This window comes from Nicotiana attenuata, unplaced genomic scaffold (genome assembly GCF_001879085.1).
Source record: "Nicotiana attenuata strain UT unplaced genomic scaffold, NIATTr2, whole genome shotgun sequence".
NCBI classification, from domain to species: Eukaryota; Viridiplantae; Streptophyta; class Magnoliopsida; order Solanales; family Solanaceae; genus Nicotiana; species Nicotiana attenuata.
Window position 1 is genome coordinate 486,892 of NW_017670313.1, and position 12,152 is coordinate 499,043.

The 12,152-nt window shown below is 43.7% G+C and overlaps 1 protein-coding gene across 1 annotated transcript; it reads right to left on the bottom strand.

Moving 5' to 3' along the window:
- Positions 1–9,545: 9,545 nt before the first annotated feature.
- On the bottom strand, positions 9,546–11,908 carry LOC109237664. The gene is made up of 2 exons (XM_019403994.1): positions 11,811–11,908; positions 9,546–10,419 (listed from the first exon to the last, which is right to left on the bottom strand). Exons 1-2 carry the CDS (start codon positions 11,906–11,908, stop codon positions 9,546–9,548), a joined length of 972 nt encoding a protein of 323 aa, XP_019259539.1.
- Between the last annotated feature and the right edge of the window lie 244 nt (positions 11,909–12,152).

Below are 12,152 nucleotides of genomic sequence, written 5' to 3' on the forward strand. Positions count from 1 at the left end.
TGCACTCATGAGACTTCCGTACAGATGCAGAGAGGGTGCAGAGGTTTGTCGCAGGGTTGCAGCTCGGGATTCAGTTCAGTATGGCTCGAGAGGTAGAGATGGGCACAGGGTATCAGCTAGTAGTCGAGATTGCTCGTTGGATTGAGGGGTATCGCCAGAGGGGTAGAGAGCAGATACAGCAGGATAAGAGAGCTAGGTTCTCCGGCGAGTTTAGAGGTGCCCCAGCTAGGGGCAGAGGTCAGTTTGGGAGGGGCCAGTCTAGTAGGCCACCCGTTTCAGCACCACCACCTGCCCGGGGGCCTCCAGCACGCCCCTATTTCAGTGCTATGCCAGAGAGTTCCTACCGTCCGCCAGTTATTCAGGGTTCCTCCAGTGGGCATTCAGGCCCCCATGGTCCTACTGACCCTTATTTCAGTGCCATGCAGGAGAGTTCAGGTCGTCCTCCAGCCATCCAGGGTTCTTCCAGTGGGTATTCAGGTCAGCAGACTCAGACTCCGGGGCAGCAGGCTATGGTGCCTAGGGCGTGCTACGAGTGTGGAGATCCGGGACATCTGAGGAGGACTTGCCCCAGGCTTAGGGGTAAGGCAGTACAGTAGGGCCAGCAGCCCCAGACTCCGACGCCAGCCGCTCAGCCACATAGAGGTGGAGGGAAGACGGGTAGAGGCCGTCCTAGAGGTGGAGGTCAGACAGGGAGAGGTCAGCCAGTCACTCCCCAGTCAGGTGGGGGCCAGCCATCAGGTGCCCCAGCCAGATTCTATGCTCTTTCAGCCAGGCCGGATGTATTGGCCTCAGATGCCGTCATCACAGGTATTATTTCCGTTGGTGGCAGAGATGCTTCGTTATTATTTGATCCAGTGTCTACTTATTCATATGTATCGTCTCAGTTCGCTCACTTTCTGGTTGTTTCTCTTGAGCCGTTGGGTATTCCTGTGCAAGTGTCCACTCCTGTGGGTGATTCTGTAGTTGTGGATCGGGTCTACCAGTCCTGTGTGGTCACTTTCTGTGGTCTCGAGACTAGAGCGGATCTTCTGTTGCTGGACATGATCGATTTCGAGGTCGTCTTGGGCATGGATTGGCTATCCCTGTATCACGCCATCCTGGATTGCCATGCCAAGACTGTTTCACTAGTGATGCCAGGGTCACCAAGATTAGAGTGGAAGGGTTCCACAGCTGACATGCCTAGCAGGGTTATTTCTTTCCTGAAGGCTCAGCGCATGGTTGGGAAGGGATGTTTGGCTTACTTAGCTTATGTTCGAGACACCACTGCAGCGTCTCCGACGATTGATTCAGTCCCAGTGGTACGAGAGTTCGCCGATGTGTTTCCTTCTGATCTGCCCGACATGCCTCCGGATCGTGATATTGATTTCTGCATTGATTTGGCCCCAGGCACTCAGCCTATATCCATTCCACCATATCGTATGGCCCCTAAGGAGTTAAAGGAATTGAAGGAGCAGCTAGAGGAGTTGTTAGCAAAGGGGTTTATCAGGCCCAGTGTGTCGCCTTGGGGTGCACCAGTGCTATTTGTGAAGAAGAAGGATGGGACCATGAAGATGTGCATTGATTACCGCCAGTTGAACAAGGTCACCATCAAGAACAAGTACCTATTGCCTCGTATTGATGATTCGATCAGCTTCAGGGTGCCAGGGTGTTCTCTAAGATTGACCTGAGGTTAGGATATCATCAGCTGAAGATTCGGGATTCGGATGTTCCGAAGACTGCGTTACGGACTAGATATGGCCATTATAAGTTTCTAGTGATGTCCTTTGGCTTGACCAATGCGCCAGCAGCATTTATGGATCTGATGAATAGGGTATTTAGGCCTTATATTGATTCCTTTGTCATCGTCTTCATTGACGACATCTTGATATACTCGCATAGCCTGGGAGAGCACGAACAACATTTGAGAGTAGTGCTTCAGACCTTGCGAGAGCAGCAGCTGTATGCTAAGTTCTCCAAGTGTGAGTTTTGGCTCGAGTCAGTGGCATTCTTGGGGCATATTGTGTCCGGAGAGGGTATTAAGGTAGATCCTAAGAAGATTGAGGCAGTTCAGAGTTGGCCACGTCCCACTTCAGTGACCGAGATCAGGAGTTTTCTGGGGTTAGCAAGTTATTACCAGCGATTCGTGCAGGGCTTTTCATCCATTGCATCACCCTCGACTAGACTGACTTAGAAGGGTGCCCCGTTCATTTGGTCCGATGATTGCGAGGAGAGCTTCGAGAAGCTCAAGGCAGCTTTGACTACGGCACCAGTTCTTGTTTTGCCTTCCGGTACGGGGATGTATACGGTGTATTGCGATGCTTCACGCGTTGGTCTGGGATGTGTGCTGATGCAGGAGGGGAGAGTTATTGCCTATGCCTCGCGTCAGCTGAAGATTCATGAGAAAAATTACCCGGTGCACGATCTGGAGTTGGCAGCGATTGTTCATGATCTTAAGATATGGAGGCACTATTTGTATGGGGTGCCTTGTGAGGTTTACGCCGATCATCGCAGACTACAACATTTGTTCAAGCAGAGGGATCTCAATTTGAGGCAGCGCAGGTGGCTTGAGTTGCTGAAGGATTACGACATCACCATTCTTTATCATCCAGGCAAGGCGAATGTGGTCGCGGATGCCCTGAGCAGGAAGGCGGAGAGCATGGGTAGCCTAGAATTCATTCCAGCAGAGGAGAGGTCACTGGCTTTGGACATCCAGTCCTTGGCTAACAGACTTGTGAGGTTGGACATTTCAGAGCCCAGCCGAGTTCTAGCATGTGTGGTCGCCCAGTCTTCGTTATTGGGGGAGATCAAGGCCCGGCAGTATGATGATCCACATCTAGCAGTCCTCAGAGAGACGGTACTTCAGGGAGGTGCCAAGGAGGTTTCTATTGGCGAGGATGGTGTGCTGCGGCTCCAGGGCCGTCTATGTGTTCCTAATGTTGATGGTCTCAGGGAGCGAATTCTGGAGGAGGCCCACAGTTCGAGGTATTCTATTCATCCGGGAGTCACGAAGATGCATCGTGACTTGAGGCAGCACTACTGGTGGCGGGGGATGAAGAAGGACATAGTGAAGTATGTGACTAAGTGTTTGAATTGCCAGCAGGTCAAGTATGAACATCAGAGACCAGGCGGCCTACTTCAGCGGATGCCTATACCAGCGTGGAAATGGGAGCGCATTACCATGGATTTTGTAGTTGGGTTGCCGCGGACTTTGCGGAAGGTTGATTCAGTGTGGGTCATCGTGGATAGATTGACCAAGTCGGCTCATTTCATCCCCGTGGCGACTACTTATACAGCGGAGAGGTATGCTCAGATCTATATTCGGGAGATAGTCCGGTTGCATGGTGTGCCGGTGTCCATCATATCAGACAGAGGCCCTCAGTTCACTTCCCATTTCTGGAGAGCCGTGCAGAGTGAGTTGGGGACTCGTGTAGAGCTTAGCACAGCGTTCCATCATCAGACCGACGGACAATCGGAGCGGACGGTGCAGATTTTGGAGGACATGCTTAGAGCATGGGCGATTGATTTTGGAGGGCAGTAGGATCGGTTCTTGCCCTTAGCGGAGTTTGCATACAATAACAGCTACCAGTCCAGCATAGAGATGGCCCCGTACGAGGCTTTATATGTAGGCATTGTCGCTCTCCTATCGGGTGGTTTGAGCCTGGTGAGGCTAAGAAACTTGGCACAGATTTAGTACAGGATGCCTTGGATAAGGTAAAGATGATCCAGGAGAGGCTTCGCACAGCCCAGTCCAGGCAAAAGAGCTATGCGGATCAGAAGGCACGGGATGTATCATTTATGGTGGGCGAGAAGGTTCTCTTGAAAGTCTCGCCCATGAAGGGCATTATGAGGTTCGGGAAGAAGGGCAAGTTGAGCCCAAGGTTTATTGGCCCCTTTGAGGTGTTGAGAAGAGTTGGGGAGGTTTCTTATGAGCTTGCTTTGCCCCCTAGTTTATCAGGAGTTCACCTAGTCTTTCATGTTTCGATAATTCGGAAGTATCATGCCGACCTATCCCACGTGTTGGACTTCAGCACCGTTCAGCTAGATGAGAGCTTGGGCTATGAGGAGGAGCCAGTTGCTATTATTGATAGACAGGATCGCCAGCTGAGGTCCAAGAAGATTTCTGCGGTGAAAGTCCAGTGGAGGGGTCAGCCGGTCGAGGAGGCGACCTGGGAGTCCGAGGAGGACATGCGGAGCAGATATCCCCACTTATTCAGCAGTCCAAGTACTTTTCTATGCCCGTTCGAGGACGAACGTTTGTTTAAGAGGTGGAGAATGTAACGACCCGACCGGTCGTTTAGCCTTTTTGAACCCCGTTCCCCTATATAAAGCCTCCCGTACTTGCTTTAACTAGTTTACGACTTGCGGGGGCGATTGGTTCGGGGATTGGTAGAGTTTTGAGTAAAAATATGCCCATTTTCTTCATTAGGATTTCTTAAAAAGACCAAGTTTGACTTCGGTCAACATTTTGGGAAAACGGCCCCGGATCCATGATTTGGCAATTTTTGAGGGTCCGTGGGAAAATATGGGACCTGGGCGTGTGTCCGGAATCGAATTTCGAGGTCCCTAGCCTGAGTAATGAATTTTTATCTAAAATTGTTTAATGGAAGCTTTAAAGAATTCAAGAAACTAAGAAATCATTGATTCCCTAGGTATCGGGCTCGGATTCTGGTTCCGAAGCTTGGTACAGGTCCGTAATGTCATTTAAGACTTGCCCGTAAATTTTGGTGTCAATCCGAGTAGTTTAAGGGCATTTTGACCCGCTAGAGGAGAATTAAGAACTTAAGGATTCAATAGTTTGATTCATTTGGTTTTAGGGGGGTGATTATAAGATTTAGCGTTGTTTTGGGAGTTCTGAGGGTTCGAGTAGGTCCGTCTCGTGATTTCAGACTTGTCGGTATGTTCGGGCGGGGCTCGGGAGCCCCGAGCGTCAAATGACCGAGGCTCGAGTGAAGTTAGAAAGTTGAGAAAAGGCTGAAGGCTGCTGCTTCTGTCATAACCGCATCTGCGGTTCAAGGACCGCAGATGCGGTCAAATGATCGCAGAAGCGGCCCAAGGCAGGCCCAAGGGAAGCCGCAGATGCGGCCTTATTTCCGCAGAAGCGGTTCCGCATAAGCGCTTCTCAGACCGCAGATGCGGTCCAGCCTCCCTTAGCCCAGAGCCGCATATGCTGCCTTATTTCTGCAGGTGCGGGACCGCAGATGCGGTCCCCATACCGCAGAAGCGGAAATCGCTGGGCAGTGAACTCTTTTAATTCGAACTTAAGTGCATTTATTTCACATTCTTCTCCATACTTGGGCGAAATTGGGGCTTCCAAAGAGAGGGTTTTCACATATCATCACAAGGTAAGTAATTTCCACTCTCCCTTAGCTTAAATACATGAACATTAGATAGATTAAACACTAGAAATTAAGTAAAAATCAAGGGTTAGAGCTAGACCTAGGGTTTTGATAAAACTAAGATTTAATCATGTAATTTATTATGTAATGAACTAGAAATCATATATTATCGATCCTTAGGGTATAGAGAACAATTTCCTTCGAAAAATCTCGGAATCCGGGCGCGTGGGCCCGGGGTCGAAATTTTGGAAACTTGTGGGAAAGGTTGGGAAATTACTTAAATGGTTAGAATTCGGCCTTTTGAGCCTTTATTGACTAGTTCTTACCTATTTTAACTAGTTTGCGATCGTTCAGATTCGAATTAAGAGCTTGGGCTTGTTCTTGATATTCGGGAGCGCGCTTTGGAGCGAGGTGAGTCTCCTTTCTAACGTTGTGAGGGGGAACTGTATCCATAGGATTAATAATTGAATAATTGTGCTAAATGCGGGGGCTACGCACGCGCTAGGTGACGAGAGTCCGTGCGTAGCTACTACTATGTCAATGGTCCGGGTAGCTTAGGAACCACATCATGCTTATTTCATATGACTCTATTTAATATCTTGTCACTATGAGCACCTAGGATATGCTAGGGATTTTTAAAAAGGGAATAAGAACGTACTTGTATAAATGTTGAAGTCTTGCTTGGCAATTATGACTATTGATGTGCCATGTGTGTATACTTGATATTTCTACTTATTTGTGGATCGGGCCGATCGCCTCGGTATGAATAGATGCATCTATAGGCGCGACGTCGACCCTCGGCAAGTGCACAGTTTATTTCTCAAATTAGCAATATCACCACAATCCTCCTACTTGGTTTAACTCTTCAACCAATCAAGTGACTACATGCCACACTTATACAACCTTCCCGTGACTGATAACAGGTTTGTACATCCAAACTACCGACTGCACTAACGCTAAGGAGCGACCAAGCATCCTTAACCAGGATGCAAAGCCTTTTTCACAACACACTGATCTCAGGTGATGCTGAAGACAATACCAGCTTACTTTAAACATCGGAACTACTTCTCTGCTCATCCGAGCTCGTGACATATATGTCAACACCGAACCGTAACCTTGATCCTCTCTTCGAATTTCCTACCACTCGCTGCACCCAACATGCCATCACACAATAGAACACGNAATCTCGAAATCCGGGCGCGTGGGCCCGGGGTCGAAATTTTGGAAACTTGTGGGAAAGGTTGGGAAATTACTTAAATGGTTAGAATTCGGCCTTTTGAGCCTTTATTGACTAGTTCTTACCTATTTTAACTAGTTTGCGATCGTTCAGATTCGAATTAAGAGCTTGGGCTTGTTCTTGATATTCGGGAGCGCGCTTTGGAGCGAGGTGAGTCTCCTTTCTAACTTTGTGAGGGGGAACTGTCCCCATAGGATTAATAATTGAATAATTGTGCTAAATGCGGGGGCTACGCACGCGCTAGGTGACGAGAGTCCGTGCGTAGCTATTACTATGTTAATGGTCCGGGTAGCTTAGGACCCACATAATGCTTATTTCATATGACTCTATTTAATATCTTGTCACTATGAGCACCTAGGATATGCTAGGGATTTTTAAAAAGGGAATAAGAACGTACTTGTATAAATGTTGAAGTCTTGCTTGGCAATTATGACTATTGATGTGCCTTGTGTGTATACTTGATATTCCTACTTATTTGTGGATCGGGCCGATCGCCTCGGTATGAATAGATGCATCTATAGGCGCGCCGTCGACCCTCGGCAAGTGCACATTTTATTTCTGTAGGATCGGGTTGTCGCCTCGGCATATTTGCGCATGCTTTTATAGCTTTGCCTGAGTTTATTAACTATTAGAATTACAGTTTCATGACTCGAAAGGAACTGATAATTGTGAATAAAGTAAATGATTAATTGGAATCTCAGCGAGAATATGATTTATATGCCTAGTTGTAAACTGTTGCCTGTTATAGATTTTTATTGTTAACTTAAACTTATGATATTATTTGGCCCTAGTGAGTGTCAAGTCGACCTCTCATCTCTACTTCTTCGAGGTTAGGCGGGATACTCACTGGGTACATATTGTTTATGTACTCATGCTACGCTTCTGTACTTAATTGTACAGGGTCTGAGGCAGGTGGATCCGGTTATTACTCTGGTGCGCAGTTGTGAGCAGGCTTGGGACTTCTACGGTGAGCTGCTTTTCCTTCCATGTCGATCCGCAGCCGAAGAAGTCTCTCTTTGTACTGTTATTTCTGTCTATTCTGATCCAGACAGTAGGGTAGTGTGGTATTATTTTGGTTGTATATTCTACTAGCTGCTCGTAGCTTGTGACACCAGGTTCTGGCACACACACGTTAGTAGACATTTATTTTTGGGTTGTATAACTAATTTGATACCTTATTTACCACTCTTGGCCTTAGCTTAACTTTGAAAATCTGTTATAATTAGTTTTTGGTAAAAGTAAAATGAGGACTTAAATTACATTTTCGCGTTGGCTGGCCTGACAATGCTGTCGGGCGCCATCATGACCTATTATGAAAAATGGATCGTGACAAATATCTTTGAGCTTAATGAAAAGGAAGAGAGGGTCAAGCTATTAGATTGCGACACACTAGTAAAAGACTTCTTGGGTAACAACCAATTTATGTTTCAAGTGGAGGTTGATAGGATATACATGAGAGGGAAGCCTGAAAATTAAAAAAAAGATGTTTGACATCGTCGTGAAGAGTTTTTAAAGGTTTACGTTGCCATTCAAAAAGCTCTCTTTACAACACACAGAAAACAAAAATCATTAAGTTGAAGAAATTATTTCGGAGTAAGCTTTTGCATATTTATGTGTAAAAGTTTTAATTTTTTGCCCTTTCTAATGTTTTCTTTGTGTGATTTGGGAGCGTTCAAGAGAACCATTACAAAAGATCCCTCTTTACAACACACAGACAGCAAAAATCACTAAGTTGAAAAAAAAAATCGGAGTAAGTTTTTGTACATTTATGTATAAAAGTTTCGATTTGTTTCCCTTTCTGATGTTTGTTTTGTGTGCTTTTGTAGCGTCCAAGAGAACCATTACAAAATGACGTGCCATTTTTATCCTGGTTCCTCCATCGCGGAATAGACAGAAAAGTGGAGAACCTCCATTTGTCCGACCATAAGAATTACCGCCCTCTATAATTCCACCCTCATTGCAACCTTTTGGCACATCTTCTCAATTACTGCCTACCAACACAAATCTTCCCGATACGATATTATAATTCTTTAACTAAAATTTAACTCTTCAGTAGCAGACGCTAGTCAATAGTTTATTCTATGAAATTATATTTGATTGTTTAACGATAAGATAATGTCCTCCTAAGAACATTTTCATCAATAGGATCTCAATTTTAAAGCATGATAATATTCATGATAATTGATAGATATAACAATTCCACTCACTATTTATTTATCTCTAGATGAATAATGATATTACATTTTAAAAAATTTAAAATACTATATACATATATAAAACAACATACGACTCGCAAAAAGTAAAATAAGATTCCCTGTCATTTTTTTGGGCAAAAATTAGACTAAAGTCCTCAACACTTAAGGAAGAAAGAATAAAGACACAAATATGAATATGAATATGAATATGAATATGAATAAAGTACTTAAATGATTCGAGCATATTAACAACAAGATACGAACACAAAACTTATGTAATTCGTAAATATAAAAATAAAACTAATGTTATTGAGACGAACATAAGATATAAAAATGGAAACATGGAAAGATTGTCACTCTTTTTATTTTTGGTAATTAAAGATTTTATTAATCACCAGAATATTTACAATAAGGAACCATAGCAAGACTACATCACAGTCTGCTATCTAAGTAAGACACAAAACAAAAACTTAACTACTAGAGCTAAAACTAAATACTAAGCTGTTGCACCAGATTTTTAATTCTAATAGATGCCCGAATATTACAAACATAAGCAATTTCTTATTGTATGCACCCATTCAATATATGCCAACTTAAAGACTTGAGCTCTTTGTGATTTTCCTTTTGATACTTGAATGATCCATTTCTCCATTTTTTCCCATTGTGCAGTCCTGAAACTAGGGACCTTCATCCATTTTAACACACCTTCCCAGACTTTGTTAGAGTAAGGACAATCCATGGATAAATGTTTTCTCGTTTCACTGTAACTATTACATAGGTTGTATATAGGATCAACATTTATCCCCAGGAGGCAAGTCTATCAACAATCATTAGTTTCCCATGCATCTGCCGCCACACTGTGAATTGAGCTTTTGGTCTAGCATCATTCCTAAATCTCAGTGTCTTCCAAGCAATCCTCTCATTATCCCCAATGAGCTTAAGATATATCTGCTTTATTAAACTGCCTGCTTTGATATATTGAATCAGTGCCATTGTATCTCTAGCTTCAAACATTTTCCTCACCATCCATCCAGCCTGTAGAGGGATAGCCATTTGACTGAATTGCTGGTTCTTGATGTAGTAAACATGCAGCCATCTGATCCATAGTCTATCTGCCTTATGCTCAATGTCCCGGCTAGCTTTAGTTATTGCAGCTTTGTTCCATAGTCTTATGTTTAGCAAGCCTAGACCACCCATTGACTTTGGAGTGAAAACCTTCTCCCAAGCTATTAGAGCCTTCCTTGTGATTGTATTTGTGCCAGACCATAAATAGCTTTGACAGTAGGCCTCAATTGTACTTAGTACTTTTGAGGGGATAACAAACAGTTGAGACCAATAAGCTTGGATACCAAAGAGGATAGTTTGGATTAACTGAGATCTCCCTGCATATGATAGCTTCTTTGCAGTCCAAGTAGAGATTCTTGCTACCATCTTGCTAATCAATGGTTTCCACTGAAGAAATGATATCTTTTTAGTGGCCAGAGGGATCCCCAAGTATTTGAAGGGAAGTTCTCCTTTTGAGAATCCTAACAGATGTAGAATTTGGTCTTGAACCCCTTGAGTGACTCCCCCAAAGTAAATGGAACTTTTCTCTTTGTTAGCTTGAAATCTTGATGCAGCTGAGAAGTCCAAGAAGCACCTATTCAGGTTGGCCACAGACTCAACATCTCCTCTAGAGAATAACAATAAGTCATCAGCAAGCAACAAATGAGTCACTGATAGCTTAAAACCTTCCAAGTCCCCTTTGATACTTTTCCATCGCCGGTTGTGGAGGTGCTGCAAAGAGGCATAGTTTATTTATGTTGGACTGCATTAGTGATTCCCTAGTCAAAACATGTGTCACTTCATTCCCTGTCTGAATCTATGCTTGAGAGTTACTTGACCCTTCTGTCTTGCCTAGTGCAACAACCACCTGCAATTATTAACCAAGTTTGTGTAAGTAAGGTGATCATTTTTTAGTATGCTCATCACCTCTGATGCATCCGTAATGGAAATAGGTTGTAGTCCAATGTTTTATGTAGCCCCTGATCACGCCCAACTATGTCTTATAAAAAGGACTAAGCGGTCATTGCAAATATAATCCGGTTTACAAGTCCGAAGTCAAATCCCACAGAGAACTAAGGCTTAGCTACAGTTGTTCAATATTTATAAGAAACAAAAATCCAAATAATTTCCTAATTATAAAGATTATAATGTTTATTTTTATCTAATTAACTAACAAATACTAGAAAGCAGTAAAATTATCAATTAACAAGGATAAGGATTGGAGACAAGATTAAGGAGGTCTAGAGTTATGATTTCCCCTATTGTCGGAATCCTTTCCAGTACGTTTCCTATAAATTTTCCTAAGTCTTCTCTACCAATCATGAGCACTCTGATTGACATAACTCTCTCCGGAGTAATTATCACAATTTACTAGACATATTCTACCGAATTATGCTAGCTGGCAATAAGTACGGCTCACTCGGATCGCACCAAGGTTTCGTTATCCTTAATCCCACCTTTAAATCCTCCGTATTGATCTCTCATATACGTTAGGAGTGATGTTGTTCAACAACTACCTAAATATGAACTCTCTCCCGAGTAATACACACTAAATAGGCACAATCGATTGCGAGCTCTTCAATCAACCACAATATAAATGTAGTTTAACAAATAGAGAAAAGCTACGGCAAATCTATATTAACGTAACATGAAAATCATCCTCCAATAGGTTCCATCAAAACCCTAGATAAAAAATCAACTATTCATAATAGTATGCATAACTACAATATTGGAATTCATAACCAATAATGAAAATAGGAAGAAGAAAGTGAAAAACTCGTAGAAGAATTCTCCTCCTTGCTCCTAGTGTGTTCTTGCCTCCTTAGGTCAAATCCCCTCTCAAATCTGTACAATCTCGATCTCCCCTCAAAAGTGGCATTTTTAGGTCTATTTATATGTGTAGGAAAAGACCTAAACGTGTAGGCCAAGTCCTAGTCAAACCAGGAACGAAATAAGCCTTCAAAACTCGGATTGGATCTCGCCCCAGGCCTGGCTTCGCCAGCCTAACGCCTGGTGGACCTGGCCTTTGCCTGGACTCGCCAGCCTAACGCCAGCTTCAAGCCTGGCCTCGCCAACCTAACGCCAGTTTCAAGCCTGGCGTCGCCAAGGTTTCTCATTCACTGTTCTCGAGCACGCTTTCAACGTTTAAGTATCCCTTTCGCTCTACTTTCATCTTCAATTCACCTACACACAAAATAGACTCCATTACGCACAAATAAAGTGTAATTTATCATTAAAGCATATAAAATGCAAGGAAAATAATGTACGAAACTATGGAATTATAGCCACACATCAAAACCCGCACTTAAACTACACTTAAAGACACAAACTTGAGCACTTTGTTTTTACACAATTGAGGCA